The 25,433-nt window shown below is 35.5% G+C and overlaps 1 protein-coding gene across 2 annotated transcripts in view; it reads left to right on the top strand.

Moving 5' to 3' along the window:
- The window catches only part of LOC136828657 (glutamate receptor ionotropic, delta-2-like), a 310,264-nt gene that overhangs the window by 262,718 nt on the left and 22,113 nt on the right, over positions 1 to 25,433 (top strand). For both annotated transcript variants that reach the window (XM_067086706.1, XM_067086707.1), the window contains one exon: positions 20,588 to 20,746. In XM_067086706.1, coding sequence (XP_066942807.1) covers positions 20,635 to 20,746 — 112 coding nt within the window. In that variant the 5' untranslated portion in view covers positions 20,588 to 20,634. The remainder of the gene's footprint in view (positions 1 to 20,587; positions 20,747 to 25,433) is intronic.

The raw sequence follows: 25,433 nt of genomic DNA, 5'->3' as shown, positions 1-25,433 counted from the left end.
AAGCTTTTATAAAACTAAAGTAGGAATAAATAAACAGTAAAAATGTATTATTCGACTGGCCACTTTTTACCAGAAACGATTGTAATTTTCATAAACACAATTCCTTTGTGACTTCTCGGTTTCTTCACGCACTGGAAACGCTTGTCACTTTCTTCATTAGGATCTAGGATTCTAGGTTATGTAGTGACAACCGTTTCCAAAGTGTGAAGAAGCCAGGAAATTAACAGGGCATCGTTGTTATTAAGATTACACACTTATAATATACTGTGTATATATATATATATATATATATATATATATATATATATATATATATATATATATATATATATATATATATATATATATATATATACATATATATATACATACATATATATATATATATATATATATTATATATATACATATATATATATATATATATATATATATATATACACATATAGAGCAGTTACTTCTTTTTCCCATAAACGGGTTTCCTCCAGAGGGTGTTAACCTCCAGGTTTCTCAGCAGCCCTTTTAGGAAAGTAAAGCTGGCCCCTTGCTACTATTTCACCTTGGCTGCGACCAGTCACATTCGACTGACCCAAGTTGTTTTTCCTCCACGGAACTGGACTCTGCTCTAGAACGTTGAGCTGAGGAAATTATATAAATATGATAATTGATGGTAAGATAATAAAAGTCACTATAGCTGAAACAAGAAAGGTAACAAGTGCGTACAAAAAATTGTAGAGAATCTTGAAATGTGTATGGAAGCCAAGGTGAGAATGTATGGAAGGCTTGGTGAGCCAACTCCTCTTTTAGGAAATAATTCATGTGTGTTGAACGTAAATGAAAGAAAAATAGCTAAAACTTTTGGGATGAGGACTGAAAAATAAAAAGTATACCATAGTTTAACCAGACCACTGAGCTGATTAACAGCTCTCCTAGGGCTGGCCCGAAGGATTAGATTTATTTTACGTGGCTAAGAACCAACTGGTTACCTAGCAACGGGACCTACAGCTTATTGTGGGATCCGAACCACATTATAGCGAGAAATGAATTTCTATCACCAGAAATAAATTCCTCTTATTCCTCATTGGCCGGTCGGAGATTGGAACTTGCGGCCAGCAGAGTGCTAGCTGAGAACGGAACCCACCTACCCAACGAGGAACTGATAAGGACTGAAAGGGTGATAAATACTCCTAAGTTACGTGGAAAGAATAGAGGGCATAGTATGATAATAATGGTTTGTAAAATGGAAATAAATCAGGGAAAGAAGAAAAAAAGACTAGTAATGTGCTGGATAGACTGACTAAAAGAGGATTGGAAAGGAAGAACTTAATGTCTAATCAGCGTCATAGTGCGTGCAAAAATGTGTGAAATGCGTTATTTTTGTGAGTAGGACGCACTGCTGATGTGTCTCTCTCTCTCTCTCTCTCTGTCTCTCTGTCTCTCTCTCTCTGCATATATATATGTGTGTATGTATATGTATGTATTTATGTATTTACATATATGTGTCTATATGTATATGTATATATATACTCTGTGTATATATATATATATATATATATATATATATATATATATATATATATATATATATATATATATATATATATATATATATATATATATATATGCAGTGCGTGTTCGTTTTCATTGCTGAGCATGGAAATACAAAGTATTTCTTTGTCCGTATTTGTGCTATATACATTTACAGAGTTTTGTTCCAAAGCACATTGGGTTCTATTATTTCAGCATATAAAATGTTTTCGCTTGATTCAGTACGCTTTCGGATCAATCATCCAAAAACCCAATGATTCATCAAAACAGGATCCATGAAAATTGTAATATTTGTCAATGAATGAAATATGGTCATGAAAGGGCGAACGTGATATAATAAACCTGTGTTTTATTCCGGTTTTTCAAAATGTAAAGATGGAAAATATATCAAACCCTCATTGTTTGGTATGAGATGTATTTTTTCTTGTTCATTGGGGTTAAGTAGAAACCTTAGGCGGCAGTTTTGCAAATGAATGACCTCCCCTTAGGGTCAATTACGTAAATTTTAATTCCGGAGATGGTAAAGGTATTTCATTACATTTCGTTGATTGGGATTATGCTCTAGAATTGTCGGTTGAATGCTGACAGTGATAAAAGGGAATATTTTGGCTTGGAATGAGTCGTTTAATGTACTTTTGTTGCGAATTCAAAATGGAGGTCTCTATTGTGACTTTGTCCCATTTTACTGTTGGTTTCTTTGTTATAAAATCATGAAGTAGTCATGACACTGTATTACCTGTTGCGCCGTCGCAATGTTTTTGAAGTTAAGATCGAATAACGCAGTTTAATCTCTTTGGATGGCAACACATTTTATCAATTATTGTACGGTGCTATCTCGTTGATCACTATTTATGATCAAAATATGCTTTTTCTATAACCAGTTGCGGATAACTTATTCAAAGAAATATGATAGAGAATCTACGATCAGTGTCACGTAGATTACAGTCATCAGGAAAAAATCATACTTTGATGCAACAATCAGTTAAGCATTATAGTGTTTATTGTCTATCTGGCTCGACATTATTCTTTTCGCTGTTCATCTTGGAAGACCTGTTATATTTAAAAGCCTTCCACGCTTCTGTTACCGTGGATTTTCATTTGTCTCCCAGGATATACTTATTAAGGTGGACTTTCTTTCCTTGTGGTTGATTTGCTGTAGAGCAAAACACTCTTAATAACATTAATATATTATTGTATTATGTCATCGTTTCTTTATTGGGGAATTTTCTTTAGTTCTCGCTTATTTTAGCAAGTTCCTTTTGTTCATTTTGTGTAAATTAAGGACGCATGCTCGGGAGTTATAGGCAAACATTTTTCCAGTAATTCCTGATAACATACTTATGTTTTATGAAGATTATCATTCAGCTCATGCGGTTTCCTTTCTTTATATAGCGATGATACTTAAAATTGTTAAAAGAAATCCAGTAAGGTAATTATGGTGTCATCCGTGACTCATTATGCGCAAGTTCATCATATAAGTTTAGAGCTTGGTTTATGTGAGATATTAATTGCTGCATATTAATCTCTTTCGAGTTATTTGCACATGCCTCGCTCTAACATTGGTGCACGAATTATGTTTTAACATTTTTTACATGCTTTTATTTAACTTGACTTCTCCTCCGTTTGGTTCAAACCTTGTATCTCAATTTTCGACCTGTTCCCTTCGTCCGATGGACTTGAAATTTTGCATGGTTACTCAATCACGGTGACAGTACAACCTTACATGATCAGTAGGTCAGCAGTGACCTCTAGTGACCCTACAGTGACCTCTCCCAGTATCTCAGGATTTGTATGAAACTTCGGATTTTTCATACCTTCTTTGACTCGGTAGAATAAGTTAATAACTCTACGGATTTTTCAAACTTTCTTTAGCTCGACAGGATATCACGTTCAATTTTTTTTAGTTACAATCATAAATCGTTTACAGTTTCTGTCAAAACTAAAAAGTCTAAAATCAAAAATAAAAATTAAAACATGTTCTTGTATTTTGAGGCACACCAGGAATTTCTTACAATTAATCATGTCTGCAAAAATAAAAGCGTGGGCGCCAAACATGAAAGGAAATGAACCAAACAAAAACTTCTGTCAGTTTTCTTCTGGAGATGGAAAGAGAAACCCACAAGATTCCTGTGTATTATAACTTGTTTACTTGTAAACAAGTTATACACAGAAATCTTGTGGGTTTCTCTTTCCATATGGAAGGAAATGTTACAAGAAAAAAAATTTATTTCTTGTAGCATTTCCTTCGATGTTGGCGCCCACGCTTTTATTTTTGTAGGCATGATTAATTGTAAGAAAATCCTGGTGTGTTTCAAAAAATTATTTGTACTTTTTAGTGCATTCTAATAAAAGTATGTTTAAATTTTTTTAATTTTGTAGACATGATTAATTGTAAGAAAATCCTGGTGTCTCAAAAAAATATTTTTCACTTTTTAGTGCATTTTAATAAAAGCGTGTTTTAAATTTTCTTCTAACATTTTTTATTCAGTTTCATTTAACTTTTTCTCTCTTACGTCTTCTAATATCCAAAGTACTTTTCATAATAAGGTTCAGTGCAGGTAATTAATGCAGTACCATCTTCGATTTAAGCGTAATTGCTCTGCATTTTTTACTGAAGTGCTTTTTACATTTACTTTATTATTCATTGTCAGTATTTTCTCCTTCGGGTGTAAATACCTCAGATAGTTTTTAGTTAATGATTCTCATTTGCAGAATGCTTTACGGAAAACATGGCTGTCTACTCTTTGTTAACCATGACTCGTTGTCAGTCTCAGCATTTTGCTTTTTGGGAATTACTTTATGCAGAACATATGTTGCATGCATATGTTTGTATAAACAATCATGTGAATGTGCGTCAACGTGTCGAAAGTTATTTATATATATATATATATATATATATATATATATATATATATATATATATATATATATATATATATATATATATATATATATATATATATATATGAGCGTGTGTGTGTGCGTTTATTACTTCCATAAAGGACCTCAGTACTATGGAAGATTCAAAAAAGGAGATTCTTTATTTCCAAGCTTTCAGAGGCCAGTCTGCCTCCATCTTCAAGGATGGAGGCAGACTGTCCTCTGAAAGTTTTGTAATAGAGAATCTTTTTTGTGAACCTTTCGTGTAATTAAGGTCTTCTATAGAAGTAATGTTCTTAATAGGAATTTGTTTTTGCAGTAGGAATTTGTATATATATATAATATATATATATATATATATATATATATATATATATATATATATATATATATATATATATATCTGTGTATATGTATGCATGTATTATTTAATCACAGCAAAGTCTTTAGCGATCAGGAAAGAGAATGAATTATTCCGTAAGAATAAACAGACCACAACAACCTGGCCACGGCCATGACAAACAATTTGTTTACTTCTCAGACCAACAAAAGCTGGGTATCTTAAGCCTGACCAGAAAAAGAAACTCCGGTAATGGTAAGGAATTGTCCCCGAATGAAGTGGGCTTGGAGGTTAGGGGTTGGCGCAGCTTGGCACCCAGGCCACATGCAATATTTACGATAATGGCCTTAACACCAAGCAGCCATAAATTAGAAAGACGTTTGAGAGAAAATGGATACCGGGTATTAATATTAATTTAGATTCGAGTTACAGTCTCTTCGATTCTTTTTGATTAAGGGACGCGTCAAGGTGGGTCCTCTTCTCTCTCTCTCTCTCTCCTCTCTCTCTCTCTCTCTCTCTCTCTCTCTCTCTCTCTCTCTCTCTCTCTCTCTCTCCTTATTTATAGCATATCGAACTTTCTCTAGAGTAAATTTAGTAATCAGAAAAGTCGGAAAATAATATATCCTTGTTTAGGTGGCAAATATAATTTAGTTTTACGAATCTTGCAGGTTACCACAAATTCAGAAAGTAATGCTACGGCATGATTATGTCTATTATTGTGGGTTGGGATTCAGAGTCAAAATTCTTGATGTTATTTGGGATTATGATTTTTCCAAATATTTACTCTTGATTATACTGCATAAAGTATTTTTTCAACATTCACACATTATCCCTCACACGAGCAGATCCAGAGAAAAGAACAACAGAACTTTTGTTGTTTCATGCAAGGCGTGCTCTCCCGTTTCCAGGATATGAATGCCCGTTCGTTTCCAACACCCCATTCACTCTCCTATCTTCCATGTTCGACTGATATTCAGAATACTGACTCCATCGGCCCAGAAGTGCAATTATATCCTTAGGTCCTTATCTGCGTATCCCCTCTTATTTTTTATTATACTTGCCTTGCCTTCGTTCGTTCTCTCATCTTCTTCTTGACTACCCTACCTATTCGCTTGTATACCAATACATGGTCTTCTTTCTTGTTATGCGGTTGCATCCCAGATAATCTCTCTCTCTTTTTTTTTCTTCACTAAACCTCTCATTTCCGCATGCCACCACTTACTGCTTTTATTTCCGCCGCCTACCTTCCTACACTTACTGAAGCCTACAGGCTGTCCTTATAACACCTCTATGGAGTCTGTATATTTTTCATCTGGTCTGGAGTATTTTGGACAGGACGATGTATGTGGGATGTCACTAATGGTGGAATAAGAGGGGGTTTAGGTATTAATATGGAATACTTTGCATACTGTGGAGACTAGGGAGTTAGTAATGGTTCATTACATTTGAGCAGCCAGGTCTTCAGGAGCATGCTGAACAAGGCCCTTGCTTTTTCAGTAACTTGAAGAACTTAACCAAACGAAGAAGGTAGTTCTTGCAAACTGTTGGAGAGACCAGAGATATCAGGCTGAGAAAGTCTTGACTGAATATTTGCTCCTCTGAAACTGGAGGTTAGAGGTTGGTTTATGCTTCTGAGGTGGCGGTCAAGTAGTGTAGCAATATCGAAAGTGAGTACTGTTTATTTTTGTGGTGGTCCGGTGTATATAATGGATATTGCATTTTTGCATATATTTCGTGTTTTTTGTTCGTTTATGTGAATAGAGACTGGTTTCTTAAGAGTATATGTGGTTTTATGTGAATGCTGTGTAGTGACTTTGGTGGTTTACTTATTAATTTAATTAGCTTCTCTATTGAAAATCCTTAGGAATATTATTCAGCTACTGACAAAGTTTCTTTCAGCCGCACGAAGTCCATTCCTTAGACAAGGCTAGAGTGACGCGTGCGAGTTCTTGATGAAAACGTATTTCGTAGAATGTTCGGTGAACCGATGACATTATAACATAAAAAAAATCGTTTACAGTCGGTGTTGTTTATTGGTAATTCATAACTCTAAATGTTTTGTATTTTGTCTATTTTCAGTTTAAGAAAAAGCAACAGAGAAATTTGTGGGTCTGAACGCATTATTTATTGCCAGTTTTATCACATCCAATTCTAAGAATGCTAACCCTCGTGCATATTCGTCGTAATATAGCATATTTTTTCATATTATGACACCAAAGTTATCTGCGTGTATGCATCCGCTCGAATATTGTGCGACAGCGACGGGAACGCTTCATCGAAGTGTGCTTTCAAAGTGATATCCAGTACACGGTTTGAGTGACAGTTTCATAAGCAGGCCTGTGCTGAAGATTATGGGAATAATGATCTTTGTATGTCTTTGTCTGATAGTAACTTGTGTCTTTGTTTTTTCTCTATTTTTTCGAGTAGTGTAGTTGCACGTCCCATCTTTAGCTTATAGTACGATGGTTATCTTTTTAGGACAGTTTTTTTGTGGATTAACAATTTGTCTCACAAATAATTTAACATATTGACATATTATTTATGTACATCGTCACTCGGTGAAACAAGAGCACCAAATGAAATAATATAATAATAATATTTTGTTGAATAGGATGGCTGTATTATACTGAGTTTTCTCTGTATAAACTCAATTTGTACAATGCAACATTCGTATTCAACAAAACATGCTTGAAAGACGGTCTCCTTCCTTATAATAATAATAATAATAATAAATAATAATAATAATAATAATAATAATAATAATAATAATAATAATAATAATAATAATAATAATAATTCAATAATAATAATAATAATAATAATAATAATAATTCTTGTGAGTATTAATACAATTGCAATTCTTACCCTGTTGGGGATGCTTCTGACTGGGAACCAATACTTCGTAATAAAAAAAAGGATCATCTAAATGAGAATTCAATAAGGGAAGGTCTCAGGAGAGAAATTCTGGATCTGGATTAATTACGTGTATTTATAGAAATCAGAAGAATGAATCACATGGAGCCGTGTACACCAGGCTCTTGGCACTTCCAGGTTAAAATTAACAACAGACAAAATTAAGAGTACCACTCAGTTAATAATGTACAACAGTAAATTAGCTAGAAGGCTTGATTGATGGACGTAGGGGCACAGAAGGATACAAATGTTCTACAGCGTTCACCCGCCCCTAATGTAATGTATGGAGAAGGAACACGATCACTGGGTGAACCAAAACAGTCTAATTATCACATGGAATGCTGAAGGCTCAAGGAGTAACGTCAGGATATGTTCAGTTAAATTACTGACAAATATCAGGGTCTAGCACAATGCAAGGGGAAAACAGAAAACGAAATGAGATAAGAGCAATAGATAAATGACCGAACACTCTCCACCACACAGTACCTATATTCCTTAAGCGAAGCTCCTTGGTTGTAGAATAGAATGGCTCTCAGACGAGTGGTACCTTCTACACGTGGCGCTTGGGTAGCACTCGGATAGTAAGGTGAATGGCCAGACTAAAGAGATCGGAACGAGAGCTTGGAGGTCAGGCTCAGAGGTGTGTCACTGGTTCAGTCTACTGCCGCGTCTGTCTCCCAACACTGGTGTCAACCCTGAATAGACTTCACTTCCTCACCGGCTTTCATAGTCCCAAGCAATTCAGGTGTCCTGGCTGAGGAGGGTGATTCATGTTAATTCTGGCTTCTGGCAGTTTCACAGTTCATCCTGGGAACACAGATCCTGTGTGGGGAGAAGAGGGATCGGCCGAAGAGAAAGTGTCTTGGGAAAAACAGCTTAAGATAGCGCTTTGCCTAGGCTTTAGTGAGGAAGAGTGTAGACCCTGACTCATTTAATGGGCACAATTTAAACAGGGAAGCATCTTTAAGACCACTCCCTGATCTGGGTGTTATTCCCCCGAGTTTGAGCTTGAAGGAATGCCAACAAGTGAATACTTGTAGCATAATAATAATAATAGAAGCCCTGTCTTATTATTTGAATCTGGATTAAACTTCAACGTGAAGGTTAATATGGTCAGTCTTAACTATGTAATCAGTAGACAACTTACCTTTCATATATTCATATAGTTCTTTAGAAATTATATATCTGTTATAATCCAGTCTGTAACTGTAAAATCAGTCAATTATAGTTGTGGTTTAGCATTACATTACTTGTTAAAAATTGCACTGTTTTTAGTGCAGCAGATAAGTTGAAAAATAATTCAGCTTGTGATACAAGCATGGAATTTGGCACAAGTGCTCATTTAAATCCCCTCTTTTGAAAAATCTGGGTGGTCACGCAAAATTTCAAGATGGCCACTAGTTGTTTCGATTTCTGACACTTTGAGTAAATCATTGTTGAAATAAATACATCAATCATTATTCAGATAATGTCTTCCTGGGAGTTAATTGAAGATATCACCAGAGCTCCTACTACTATATTTATCATTGTGATAAAGATGGTGTACAAAATGGCCGCAATGAAACATTTTGCTTGATAACTATACAACTAAGAAGATAGAGACATGAAATTTTTATCTGTGCCTGCATTTATGAGGCCAGAGAATCTGTTTCTAGCATTTCTATTGGGCTATTTTCAATATTACATCTTGGAAAGGGACCCCATAATGCTACTGAAAAGTATACAAGCACAAGGCTATAATGGAGTATGATAACAAAGTATCTTATCTATGTTCGAGCGCTGTCTTAATGTCTTTTTTTATGCCTGAAATGAAGGCAAGATTTTAAAGATGCATGGTGTCACCCTTTAGTGTGATGAAAGTTCTCATTCAGATGTATCTGATGCATCATTTGCAACATTATAGTTACACCTCACATTATGATTACACCTCACATTTGCAGCTACACAAAGCTGTGTATGTAAGCCCAAGCCTGTAGCATTTTTGGACTTGGAAGGAAGCAGCAGGGGGGATATTTGTGAAGGAGTCGGGTAGCTCAGGTACAGATTTTACCCTCTCTGCCCCAAACTGTATTGGCTGACACTCTTCCCCCCGGTTGTCTTTGGCAGGGTGCTGGAATACCGAAATGCTTGTCTTATGAAAAGAGGTAGTAGCCGTAGTTGCTGAAGGGTTTTGATCGATGTCGTCCATGACCGCACTGGTAAACAACCCCTTTCTCAAGGCAGGTGGACAGACTACACCCTCTTCCACATACTTGGTGACAGTGGCATCTCCCAGTCAGGCTGATATCTCCAGCACCCTGTCGAAGGAAATGCTCATGCCATGATCATGAAGCATTTCTACCATGCTTCTCTTCCTGGTTTTGGCATAGATAGCCATGCCCATGACCACTGGAAAAGGAGTTTCCCTATCCTTTGAGTGTCGATGTACACTTGTCCTTCCTTCTGTTTTGAGAAGCAGTTGTACTGCAGGAGCTGAGCAATAGCCAGGTCTGACTTTGATGAGCCAAACCTTAGCTGTGACTGTATGTCTGCTCCATGTTCGACCATATTAGTGAACTGGAGCAGACTTTGAGGCATGGCATCATTGATGCGTCCTTCACCAAAGGTGCCGCCAAACCTGGACTTATGATCCAGAGTATGCTTCCTCAGTATCTTTGCTGCCTTAGCAATCACAAGTGTATCTGAGTAGTCAGATACGTGAGATAGGACTAAAGCTACATCTTTCTGCAAGGCAAGTAGCACACTTCTTCCTTTCTTGTGTGCTTCTAATTCAGGGATTTCTGCTAACAGTTTGTCCTTTAATCTTGTTATATTTACAGTGGTTGAGGCAATGCCCAATTGTTCCAGGTGCTACTTGTATAATTGGGATATGTCTGCAAGAGGAAATATGGCAGGACCATCCAAACTCAAGCTGGTTTCAGTGATATAATTAACCAGCTCTGATAGAACCAGTGGATATACATCTGGTTCTTCACTGTGACATTGTTCTTTCTCAAGATTTCTTAGATGGGACCTCTCCTTATTGTAAAGGCCAGTGCAATTGCACTGCCTGTACCTAGTTTTGCCAATAATTTACCATCATTAAGTGTGTGAGTGCACTCATGTAGTCTCCTGTTGAGATTCATGGTCATTACTTGTCGAAGATCTGATACAGGTGCCACATTTTCACAAAAATGCATGCTTCATTGTCATGACTCATTCGATGCTGTTTAGCATGCTTTTCCTGTGGTTCACTACCTTCAACTGTAGATCTTCACTTTCTTGTGTGATCAAGCTTTCCATTATTAAGCATGACCCTACAGCTCTTGTGGTATTTTGTCATGTTTTGTCGCAGTTTTGCCTCTATGCCACTGCCTTCATCTAGCCTTGCTGGGTCAAAGTTAAGTGGCATTTCACCAATCTCCTGGAACAATGGCATATTGGTTGAAGTCATTACGTACCCATCATGTTCAGGATTATGATGTACAGAGGCCAAGGGTGAAGTTAGACCCTCATTTTTCTAGTCTTCCTGGCAAATACAACATTTGCTCCAGTGGGTCCTTTTGCCTGTGATTGAATTTACACTTGCCATTATGAGCTCTTGACTAAGGCCGAGGGGCTATCCTTTTACCACCTTAATCTGATATGCACATTGATGTATGGGATACAGCTAGGTTCGGTCACCCTACACCTAGCGTGATCATTCATCCAGTGCCATTTAAGTCCCGTGTGATCTGTACATCATCCAGGCAAATAAATGAACAAGCCATGTAGAGCCCCACATACCCTTGGCTCAGCTCTCCCGCGCTGGCACCTCCTGTCAGTTCAGGTGCGGCTGTCTAACTAGATCTACCAACTATATATACTTTCTATCAGGTAATTGATATGGGGCTATTAGACAGCATTTGGGACACTAAACTACTAAACTACACTAAAACAAAGCTAGGTACAGCGTAAGTAAAGCAAGATTAGCTGACATTGACTCTTTTAAACTAAAACTAATTGATAAAACCACTACCTAAATTATATATAGACTTGCAAATTATTATATTGAACAGGAAGACATTTTTCCATTCCTACTGAATCCTGTGACGCGATTATTTAAGGGTTTTGGCTGCCATGTTGGATGCCATCTTTCTTTATATATGCTATATGAAATCTTTTTACTTTTGCTTGGTGACTCTGCCTAAAATGTGTATAACCAAAACCAGTGCATAAAACATGACCAGAGTCACTTGATTAGTGGCCATCTTGAAAAATGGCAGCCATTACGGAATTTTGAGTGGACACCCAGTAATTTTCAAAAAGTGGCCTATGGAGAAGATATGTACCAAATTTCATGCTTGTATCATTAACTGAAGTTTTAGTGAAAAAATTATTTTATCTGCTGCACTATTTGGTTTTACATCAGATTTACTTGATTACAGCTATTCTCTCTCCGTCCTGAAGTTTATTCTGTCCGCACTAAAGAACGAGAAAGCATATAATAATTTTTTATATGTACTTGAGTATGATCCGACCAGAAAGATTTCATTGATAAATACATCAATTCATACATTTGCAGTAATCGGCTATGACACCCATAGCCATACTGGTGCACTTGAACCCGAGTGTATTCATGATTATTCTTCTTGCCATACCTAATCATTCAAATAGACATCTGGATCCTCTAAGAAAACTGGGGTGATAAATGATTGCTGAGTAAAGAAACATGAAGAAATGAGTTTCAAGTACAAGTTCCAAAAAGGGCTTTTTTCAGTGGTATTGTAAAACTGGTAAAGTTATAATCAATTTTAATGAGAATCAGCTCAAATGGTCACCATTATTGTGAAGGAATGGCGAATACCTTATTGCATCATGTTATATGAGGAAGGAGAGAGCTGCTCAGGTAATTTGATAAACCGCTTTCATGCTGAAACCTCATAATAGCATTAAATGTGTTCGCTGCTATGTATTTCCTTGTTTCAAACTCCTTAAACTTAAGGCCAGATCTCTCAAAGGAATTATGGACTTCGTAGCATTAATAATGTATTGTGGTTACACTAGTGTTCGTGATTTCCAAAATGTTGGATGGTGATTTTTTTATCGTTTGTTGTAAGTTTAAGGACTTATTGGTTTGTTTAGAGTATGAGACACGTTTTCCATTTTGTTAACGATTCATTGCTTATTTTGCCTTAGTGAATTGTTTACTTACATACATAATACATATTTATGCATCTATAGTAAATGTATAAAGGTAAACGAAAGTAAAGTTGTATTCTTTATTTTCATATGCTTACGTCTATAGCAGAGTCATTAAATGCGCTTGATCCATATTCGTTATTTATGGACGTATGATGGAGGTGATAATAATGAAATTTAGTTATAAATCCACAGAGTTACTAACTATTCTTTTATGAAGAAATCTCCAATTACACTTACCCATCAGCTTGTGATGGACTGCAGCCTGATTACGCAGTTCTGTGTGTGTCCTTTAGTTGCTGATTCATCCTACCTCTTACCTTCAGTGTCCCCAGTCTTCTTGCTTGGTGCGTACGGCCACCCTACACTTTATTAGTCCCGGTCTTATGTCACGCCACCTTGATGCAGTGTGTCAGTTTTAAGCCAAGGAGAAAACCCTGCTGAAGAACTTATATTGTAATTTTTCTACCTCCCCTTTGTAAAGGATGCCAGTTAAATATATTTCATGTATTAATCTACCTGTATTTTACTAGACTGCAAGTTACTAGAAAGTGTTGGGTAAAGAACATGAAAATATTAATGGCATTTTCATTTAGGATAGGATTGTTAGTACAAAAGCACTCAAAGCATGTGTAAGTCCTCTTTTATTTGTGTCTGCATATTGTTCATGCAGGTGTTTTTTTGAAGTCTTATTTTTTTTTTATATATATATGGCCCATCTGAGCTTAGGTATATCAGTCAGAGCACCTGACGGGATAGAGTGACGTCTGCCAGTATGCAGTGAAGACTATGTTCAGATTTCAAAGATCAAAAATGGGAACAGTGCAGACCCAGCATTATGGTTATGTAAGTTTTGCCCAAAGCAGATAATCAGACCTTATACAAAACTGGAACACATATCCTTACTGAGTAAAAGCCAAATATTCCCACACCATGGATGAGACCATACAAAACTAGCTTCGTAAGGATTGACTGAGATTTGTTTTAAATCCTAAGTATACCTTTAATAACCGGATTTAAAGTAAACATTGCTGCCGTTTTAACCATCAAGGTCCAAAAGTTGACCTTGCTAGCTAACCTTCACCATCCTGGCCAATGTACATGATATTGATTGGGCCTCTCAGTATCGTTTTACATGCTAACTGAGCGCCTGACATTACTGAGAGCATGTGCGTGGTTGGCAGAATGAATGAAACCTAACATGGATTGTAAGAGTTGCATGTCTGAGCAGAAAGCTTTAAAATATAAACAGGTGTATGACACAGATAGTGGCCAGGGAAGGTTGTCTTATGAGTGTAGGTTTATTCATGGGGAAAATTCCAGACATTGGACTACGCTTGTTATTTCTGGGTGGTGTTGACTCACCATGAACGATTGCCCATGCAGTGCACATCAGCATCTGATTAAAAACAGATACTCGGCGTAAGAGTACTGACTCATGCCGCCTAAGTAGTTGTGTCCACTTTCCCCTAGAAGCAAAATTTTTCTCTTGACAGTCATTCCAAAAAAATATTAAATGAGTGCCTTCGAAGAAGATGTAACAAAATCCTAGCAAGGAAAAGTTGCAATTTGAAAAAGCGAACAACATACAGTGCAGAAAATTTGAAATCTGTCAAGAGTTGAAATTTGTTAAACATCATGTCATTTCAGTATATTTTTGAAAAGACAGAAATCGATACTTAAGTTACTTATATTTACGATTTTTTAGGATATTCACCATACTTTGATGGTCAGAAATGAATACAAATTAAAAGGAAGAGAACAGAAAGACCCACGAGGTATTTCTTTGCTAGATCTTGCTTTGACATGGCACTGCAAGGCACAGAATGCCTTCCCATTGCAATATATGTATATAAATATAAATAAATATATATATATATATATATATATATATATATATATATATATATATATATATATATTATAATATATGTATGTATATGTATAACTGCATCACAAAAATATGGAACTTGATGAATATATAAAGACAAAATCCGTGAATGAAAGAGAAACAATGGAGTGCTGCAAGGCCTTTCGACTTCTAGTCCTTTACTTAGCAGACTGAATTACACTGACTTAATTACAGATTAGTTACCTTACTTATATTTTCTATTTATTCGTATGTTTAATATAATTTTTTTTAATGTTCCCCTTGCAAAAACTGTTATTGTTCACAAAAAAAGATAGAATTATTGAGTTGTACTTTTATAACATTTTTTGGTGGTCATTCACCTTCCTTGTATAATCTTTTAATTGTCCTGTCCCTGCTTCTGAATGGTTGAGCCTAATCCTTTGTAAAACCTCGTAAATATTTAACCCTGTTGTGGCAGTTCCACTAATTCTTCAACTGCATTGGATTCCAGGTACATATTTTTTCCTTAGTAATCCCTATCTGTCATTTATATGAGCTTTCTTTGTAAACTCATTTTTATAATTCTTCACTCTGCTAAGTAAAGGACTAGAATCGAATGGCCTTGCAGCACTCCATTGTTATTCTTTCCTTTGTCGATTTTATCTTTATATATATATATATATATATATATATATATATATATATATATATATATATATATATATATATATATATATATATATATATATATTTTTTTTTATATGTTGTATAGAAGGACACCCATGCAGCCTTGTTTGCACTTACCTTCGGAAAAATTGTTCACGTTGGTAGCTGACCGAGGATCAGCTTCTCTCTCTCTCTCTGTGGCATTCTCGCCCCCTCTCTCTCGACCCTTCTCTCTCTCAAATTACCCTAAACTATTGTGTGTAAATTAAACCTTATCTTACCAAAAATAGTTTATTCTGTAAAGCTAACAAACAACAAGTTAAAAAACAGGGTAATTAAGAAAAGAAAATGCTAAAAACACGAAAGGAATGTAAATGATTAATGAATATCTCCCCAACAAAACACCTTAGCTTGCACCGAAATCATGAATGGGATTCTTCTCCATTTCATTCACTTCCTCAATAAGTCTCCACATAAACACAACTCCTTAAGTCATTGTTCCTTTAAGATGACCATTTCCCACAATAGCTATGTTACACGCATGTCTGTGCAGGTGTATGTCCACCCCAGTTAACCATGGTTCCATTGAAACATTCTGCAAAAGAAAGGAACCATCTCTATTAAAAATCAAAGATCACCCAGTTCATCAACACAGCAACTCATCAAATAAATATTAGACAATGGTAAAGGAACACTCCTAAGATAATCAGATCTGTAAAGGTTAGTAATTTTTCTAAGTTCTACTCACTCTCCAGTGAATGGGAATTCCAATTCCCAGCGTGTCCAACATGTCCTTCCAATCTGGTTTATCACAAAGGAGAGAGCACACTTTCACAAGCCTCTTCGCGCTGAGCGTTTTCGTAACACACGAACTGATTCACGCTTCCGTTTAACGCCCAGAAATACGACTATGACCGGACCCCCAGGCTTCTAGAACAATCCATGCTGACTCTACTTCCACTACACATGATATACCCAAGGTGCCTTCAACAAGGTTGACGATGCTGCATTTGCACCCAAGTGCCAGTTGCGCTCAGGCAGTGCTGAATCCGAAAACACCCAGACATCCGCTTCCTGCACTGCATGTCATGTAGTCACATTCATGAAACACACACACACTTATACATAATGTGTGTGTGTATGTATATATATATATATATATAAAATATATTTTATATATGTGTGTGCATGAGAGAAAGAGTGTGTAGAAGGGTTGATGTAAGTGCAAGAAATGTAAGATTATAAAAAAATAAAGCTTCAACCATTTGAAAGGCATATAGAAACCTTATCAGCAACGCGATTTCGCATACTTCATTCACATTTCTCTTGCTGCAAAAAATAGGGGTGGGTCAGATCACTAAAAGAGTTTAGGGCCCCTCTCTTCCTAACTGTTGTTACCTTTACAAATGCCTACTAAAGTTACATCATTAAGCAGTTAATAGAATGCTTACTTCGGTTTCTGGTGCGGTTGTTTTTAATTATTAGTGATGTGATTTTCGTCTCCTTGTACAGCTAGACTCTTAAGTGATATGGCATGATTGCATAGGATTTTGTTCAAAATTCTGGCAACTATCATACTCCATGTTAATCTATTATTTTAATGCGAAAAAAACGATTATTTCCTATAAGACCATAATATGTTTCATAAGAGTGAAACCTGTCGTATGTTTCAAAATTGTAAGAAATTATCACATGTAGCGAAATTTTGGAAAAACAGTTACGAAACATTTTCAAAACTTTCGTTCACTCATCGCCGATGTGTTTGACAAAAAAAGTCATCATCAAACCTCAGTTCAAATGTTAGGGGGGAAAAAAAAACGAAAAAATTTGTCATACCATTAATTGCTTCCATTGCAACCTTAAAATTTGAAATAGTCCTACTTGATTGTTTTTACGCCTCAACGCTGAAAAAATGTAAATATGAAAATATTACTGTAGCTAGAACGCATCCACCGATGTCAGTGGGTGAGCGGAGCAAGTGTGATGCAACCAGTAGAGCGGCGGCGCAACGTGGACCACCTGAAACAGGTCTACAATGGGTAGAGACAATGAAATTATCTTGAAAACATTTATTTTATATTTGTTAGAGGAATATTTGGATTTTCATAAAAATAAAGTGACTAAAGTTATATTTCTTAACCACTCAAAAAATTATGGCTTACTGGCAAATATTCGCCTATGCAATTATTCTTTTGTTAAAGCCAAGATTTTGTTCCTGTGCCTTGGTGTTTTAGATTTCTTTGCTTTACACTTAGCATTCACATCTCTACATTAACAATTTCTGGCCAGAAAGCATATGAAGTTATCTGCACGTTCTTGCACTTTAAGTTACCTTATGAATGAATAAATTATACACCAAAAGTGAGTAGAGGGACTTTTAAGAAAATAATATTTTATGCCAGTTAAAAAACAAGTGTTCCATAGGCTTTGATATTAATTACTAACAGATATTACGATTAATAGCCATCTTCGCCATATCATTGAAATCATCATCATCTTTTATTTTCCAAAGAACAGGTAATCTCTAAAAATAAATTCTTTTGTAACAGATTACATCTCAGAAGGCTTAGATTATTTTTTAGACCGGTAAATCATTTCGCAACATACAGTCAGCTTGAACACAGCTTAAAACTTCAACATTCAAGGAAAACTTGTTGGAATTCTTATTCCTATTTTGAAAAATTTGTGTTGATTGTTGATCTTATTAGGTCTACTGTCACAGTGTAATGCTGCAGAGGTAGTTACGTTGACCAGTCCGAGGAGTATGTTAAGCGCGCTGTTATTGACGGCAACGTTAACCATGTCGCACCGTGCTTTGAGCTAACCAAAGTAAAAAAATAAATTCAAATCATGCAGATTACGAACTATACCAGTACATAAAAGGGATCATATACATATAACCATTTGGAAAGTAGTGCTAGCTGTGAATTCGCAAACTTGTCGTCATGTATGGCATTGGAAATAGAAAAAAAAAAGTTTAACATTACTTGGCAAAGTTACGTTGAGTCTGAGATTTTGGACAATACAAAACGAAGCATGTCGCCTCAGATTTGAGCATGACTGTACCAAGTTTTAGTATTGCAGGTTTAGAGGGAGTGAAATGATTATGTTAACCACTTACATTCTTGAACAAATTTATTTATGCTCTGTTGACAAACCTTGAATGACAAAGTAACTTGACAAAGTTAGTTTCATAATTTTCGAGAAAATTATGCCGTTATGTAAAATAAGATGTAATAAATCCGACGTTGTAAGTGAATGCCATGAAATGTATTGCAGGAGATTTGTTGTAATACGGACTTTCACTCAAGTAATGTATTTTTCTACCCATTGTGCCATCTTACTGAGGAGGCCTTGGCCTAATTAATAAATTCAAAACAAAGAAGATTTCGTCCTTTGCCTCATTCCAGTGATACCTTCGTTTCGTGCAATACTCATATTATGATATTTAAAGTAATAAAATTATATTTAGTATTGGTAAACAGATTAACATGTATTGCTTGACGTCATATGAGTCTCTCTCTCTCTCTCTCTCTCTCTCTCTCTCTCTCTCTCTCTCTCTCTCTCTCTCTCTCTCAAGTGATTAAACAAGTTATTACTACTACTACTGCGTATAATAGAATTCTTAGGGCGGAAGTCACAGTTTCTCATAAATAAGATAATATTATTCAGAATAATTTAGGGGGAATGAAATTTGGCATTAGGCAGTGACAAAGTAATGTGTTTGCAAGCAATTATCTGCATCCACCATTAGACACAGGACTATTAAATTCACATAAAATTCACAACTGTTAAGCAGGCATACAAAATGGTAAAAAAGTGAAGTTTTGCTGCAAATAAACTGTATAAGGCAAAAATGTCTTGTTCTGCACTCGCTTGCAGGGGCGCGCGAGTGTTACGTATATAATATACATAATATTATATATATATATATATATATATATATGTGTGTGTGTGTGTGTGTGTGTGTGTGTGTGTGTGTGTGTGTGTGTGTGTGTGTGTGTGTGTGTGCGCGCGCGCGCAGTTGTATGTGTGCACGGATATCTGTATGGTCTGTATTACTTGACTAGAATTCTGTGACCATGCTCTATCCGCTGTCGTCTAACTAACGAACGCTTGTTCAACTGCTTAAGTCAGTATAAGAATTTAATCCAGATGCTCTCGCTATCAGGCCAAGAATCCTAAGCACTAGATTTTGTATGATTGAGAGAGAGAGAGAGAAAGAGAGTATGGATAAAACCCATTTATCCTTTAGTAGGCTACAGCCAAAGGGATACTCACATTCTCTCTCCTTTTGACCTTGATGCCGGTTCTCCATGAGATTAGTTCATTGAATGAATTCTACGTAGGCCATTAAAGCTAAAATAGATTTAAGATTCCATTTGAATCATTAGGTCAGTATGCAAGTTTTTTTCCCGTCTAGTTCCGTCGTCGATGGCATTTTTCTGTATTGATAAGTAAACAGCGAAGTGCCCTTGTTACAAGATTTTTCCTTGCAGGATACAGCGTGAAGGACATCAATCGACGCCGCCAATACTTTCTTTCTTCAACCTAAATATTGATTTACTCTTTTTGTGGGCAGCATTATCTAGACTTCCCTTTTTCAGTTACAAAATCGTTATCTTTTTATGCAGACCATGTGTTAGCGTTTTCCGATACCCCTTTGCCATTCACTCACATTCCTGGTTTTCTACTTTTGTAATCTTGTGTTCTTGTATCAGTGCTTGTTATTTTCATTTTCTTCATGGCTTTGAAATCCTGGATATTGCTACTTTTTTATTGTTGCCCTAATTACTGTTGGAAGGCGAAAGAGCTTTCTGTTCCACCCCATAAATTACGCGTATGTAATGAGATGCCATTGCTATTTGTACAGAATACTGTCTGCATCCACATTTCTCATTATTTGCTTAGAATGTAATTTAGTCATACTTGACCACGTATGTTCATCTTATTTTTCCTATTCCAGTGTTGCACTACATATGACTTTTTTCTTTCTTATGTGTAGCAAACGTTCTTTCATATCTGGCCTTACGAATCAGGTTAATTTGTAAATATGTTTGTTCACTTTCGGTTCTTATCTTTGCTGGTATTGTATGGTTTCAGTGGGTTTGGTCCAGAGTCTGTGAAACCCCCCTCCCCCGTTTTATATTTCATTATTTTCAACGTTCCTCCAGATTTCTCCATAAATTTCTGACCACTTAAATCGATTACTCCTGCTTTCTTTCTAGTTTCCTCAGACTCGTCCTTACTTACGGCCAAATACTGCTGATCCAAAATGATCTCATTTGCTAAAACGATACTGCTGAGCGTTTGCCTTCGGCTGGTGGGCGATTATCAAGAATACTCTCTAACTCAGCCGGATCAGTTAATCGACAAAATTGTAAAAGGTCAGTGACAACACGCATGCAAAGTTTCTTTCGTCTTAGAGCTAATGTGTTATCATTTTCATTTCTGAATTATCAACCCTGTAGATCACAGTACAAGATGGAATTTCTTCTCAGAATAAATTAGAACTTTAAAAATGTCAGTAATGTTCAAACTTATCCCACAATTACTTTTGCAGCCGTATACGTCTTATATTATATTAAAACGGTTGCTGTGTTTGAGATCTTAGTAGTTCCTTGAAGAATGAGGTAATAAGTAAACTCAACCGACGTTGGACTAGAATTACTTATTTTACGGGAAATTACTTATATGGAAAGTATATTCTTTATTTTTCATCAAAGAAAATTGTCTTTTGTATTATCATGCTATGAAAATATACTCTAACGTGTGGACTGACACACTCATACTTTAACACGATCAGTTAAAGTATGAGTGTGTCAGTGGCCTTTGTATTGCTTCCATCTCCAGATACACTTCCCGCTAAGGTTAAGGGCTTAATGTTAAAAAAAAAAAACGTAAATCATGTGTTCCATTTTTCTTTGTGTTTTGAATATTTTTGTCTTTATGAGCAGGAACTTATTTAAGTTACAAAACCAAGTTCTGAGCATTCCTAAATTAAACAATAAACTAAAATCCATGTATAAATAACCAGTTACCATATGGATCGAAATACCCCCTGAAAGAGGACGGATGACTATATTTAATTTTGACAAATGTCTTACAATTCTTTCTGCTATCAGGAGTCCAATATGACGAGTAAATTATATTTTTGTAGTTAAATGTATTTGTGTGTATATGTATATATATATATATATATATATATATATATATATATATATATATATATATATATATATATATATATATTTATATATATTTATATATATATATATATATATATATATATATATATATATATATATATATATAAATAACTATAAAGAGAATAATTTACCCGTCTTATTGACTCACTGATACCAGAAGTAATTTATATATATACGAGTATATGTATGTATATATATATATATATATATATATATATATATATATATATATATATACATATATACATATATATATATATATATATATATATATATATATATATATATGTATATATATGTGTTTATATGTATGACTATAAAAATGTGATTTACCGTCTTGTTGGACTCACTGATACCAGAAATAATTTTATATACATACATATACATATACATACATACATACATTTGTATTTGTATAGAAAGATGGATAGATACATGTATGTATGTATATATATATATATAGTGGAAGAAAATCTACACAACGATTAATGCTACATTCATACAATAAATGCGGGACCATGGATCGAGCCGAAAACTTCCGTAACATTAGAAGCACGGCAAATCATAACACGCACTAAATTTCCCATGTCCCTTTCAGCTCCTTCCTCATCACGCTTAGGAATTATGCAATCTATTCACCAGACTTTGAACCTCCAATCTTTTCACATGACCAGACCATCTTACCATACCTACGTTAACCATTTTACTTGTAAATTCCTACCTTCCATTGACACTCCAGGCTTCTCTCCTATCTTTCATTTACCAACCATCCTCTTGGCTTCAGCTCTCTCACCTTATCATTCGCTGTCATGTTTACTCTTAAATGCCTAGATGTTTCAGTCTCACTTATTCTTCCACCACCCACTTTAATTTTCATTGCTCCATCTTTCTGGTCCCATTTATATTCTTATAAGCGTATTCCTACTTACATTTACTCTGTAAATTTCTCCTCTGAGAACTTTCAGGCTCGTTTGAAATTTCTATTTTCTAACCCCAATCAATACTGTATTATCTGCAAACATCAACTATTCCAAACCCCATTCATAACTCACTTTTTTTTCTTGCACCTTTACATCTACGCAACTGTAGGAGCATAACATAACCTGGTCTCAAACCCAGGTTTATTTCAAATCAGTCACTCTTCTGGCTGTGTAACCTCACACACTCGATTGCATGTCTTCAGTTTTTCTTTGTATGAGTAATTCTGAATGTTTTTGTGCATACATTACATTTACTGAAGTATTTATATAAGTATATATATATGTGTGTGTATATAAATTATATACATGTCTGACCCACATCGGGATCGAACCCCGGTCTCTCAAATGAAAGGCCGGGGTGCTACTGTGTGGGTCAGTTAGAAGCGCCCTGGTGTTAGTCAGAAATTTATTTCTCTGAAACACGTGCTCATGTGTTAATTAGTTCCATAATGTGTTATATACATATATATTTTTTTATAAAAATATGGAAGGAAAACATGGGAAAGTGTTTCACAAAAATAAATTTCTGACTCACATTGGGACCGAGCCCAAGTCTTCCAAATGGGAGTCCAGGGTGTTAGCAGTTTGTTCGCACAAGTCACGAAAAAAAGATGGAAGGTAAGTACTCCGTATATGAGGTTTTTCTTTGGAAGGTGCCAAGCGCCTAACATACCAGCGAATTTTACCCAACTTCCCCACCCAGCAGTGAACAGTGAGAGGGTAAGTCGAATGAGCTTGGTAGGGAAGTTGGGTAAAATTCGCTGGTATGTTAGGCGCTAGGCGTCTGCCCGGGAAAAACCTTGGGAACGGATGGCTTAGGTTCCAACTTCTTTTATGACTTGTGCGGACGAAGTGCTAATGCCTTGGACTCCCATTTGGAAGGCTGGGGTTCGGTCCCGGTGTGAGTCAGAAATAATATATATATATATATATATATATATATATATATATATATATATATATATATATATATATATATATATATATATATATATATATACTGTATATCTCAGTATGATACGCACACACACATTTATATGTATGTATATATATATATATATATATATATATATATATATATATATATATATATATATGTATGTATGTATGTATGTACAATATATATGTATCAGCTGAAGCCACGGAAAAGCTTAAAAAGAAACGACAGAGGGCCAAGTACTTTCGTGTAATTAACGCATCTTCGGGGCACTCTATCGTTTCTTTTCAAGTTTTTCCCGTGGCTTCAGTTAATAAACAAATCACGTGCATATTTATGATATTTTTAGTATTATATATTTACATTATTATATATATATATATACATATGTATATATAAATATGTAGTTATGTGTATAATTGTGTGCGTGCGCGCATGCTAGTGCGGATGCATGAGGTATGGTGTATCAACACAGACTGATGTAGCAGGTTTTGTAGAAAAAAAATCGCCCGTCAGAAGTCGTTGAGTCGAGAGGTTCATATTCTTGAATGTCAAGATTAATGTTGTGAAAGCAGAATGAACATAAGAAAAAATGGATCATAAGTAAAGCGTAATGAAAATACTTGCATTTTCCAGCACACTAGAATAAAAAAAAAAAAATTAAAGATTTGAAATGAACGAGTAGCTGCATGTTTCCTATTAAATTCATTATAGTGTCCTTTAAGCTCAAAACAAAAGACGCAGGAATTTTTCGGAATGATAAAGGTCCTAAGCCACATGATTCTTATTTGTATAAAACACAAGCATCATACATGTCATACACGCACGCACACAGAGTTGAATATAGTACGTGATAAAAGAAAAGGTTGAGCGGAGAGAGAAAGAGAGAGAGAGAGAGAGAGAGAGAGAGAGAGAGAGAGAGAGAGAGAGAGAGAGTTTAATGTAGTAAACAATGGAAGGAGTGGAAATATCGCAGACGGATAAAGAAATTAGTCTTTTTAATTACCCGTCCTAAAAGACACCATGAAAATGCGGAGTGCGCCTCATAAGCCCAGAGAATATAGAATAGACACGTTGCATAACCTGCATTTCTAGGTCAGTCAATATTTTTATTCCACCAAGGTCCGTGGAATGTCATGTCTTCTTTCCTAGCCAGTCGTGATGGGAAAAACAAAAATCTGAGTTACGGCGAGCATACGAGTGATAAAAACGTGTGTAATATGTCTAATAGTGGGACACATTAAAATTATAGTACAGCACAAAACCCCTTGTATAATTAAATATTCCCTGTGGATGAAATCCACCGGCCGATGATACAATAATACAGTTGCTCGGAATAGTGAATGGTAAGGTACCTGTTTAATTAACCAGACTCCCAAAGGAACCATAAAAGTTGAAGTGATTACGTTCTAATACTGTATGTGTCTTAGTAGAACCGTTCCTTATGGATAGTGTTCCTTTAGGTAATAGAAAATTGATTGGTTGTTAGGTAATGCACACACAAATAAAAGTTATTTTTTGTCCCTCATCTTCTACGCCTTGGTCTTGCACTACCATAACTTTGATTCATTTTCCCTGCCCCTGAATCCAATAACCCTTCCCCATGGGTTTGGTAATAGACAGGTAAACTTACAAGTCACGTGAGCGATGGTGTAAAAGAGCCTTATATCTTCCTTATTTTTGTGTTTGTTTTCTTTCAGTGGGTAATATATCCCTCAGAAAGAAGTCAGAATTTTCATTAATTTATGTTTACATTCCGTTGTGTGACATAGCCCAAAGGTACACACACTTACACACACACACACACACACAGGAACTAAAAGAAACGACTGGTAATTGATTTCTTGTATTTGTAATGAAGGAGCTGTTCTTGAAAAAAAAAAAGCAATGTCGTCATGTGAGACTGTCGGTAGAAAAGCATTTTTATTTGAAATATTTGCTGTCACCT

The sequence above is a fragment of the Macrobrachium rosenbergii genome, chromosome 43 (genome assembly GCF_040412425.1).
Source record: "Macrobrachium rosenbergii isolate ZJJX-2024 chromosome 43, ASM4041242v1, whole genome shotgun sequence".
Lineage (NCBI taxonomy): Eukaryota > Metazoa > Arthropoda > Malacostraca > Decapoda > Palaemonidae > Macrobrachium > Macrobrachium rosenbergii.
Note: the sequence above shows the minus strand (reverse complement) of the source record. Positions and strands in the feature narration are given on the sequence as shown.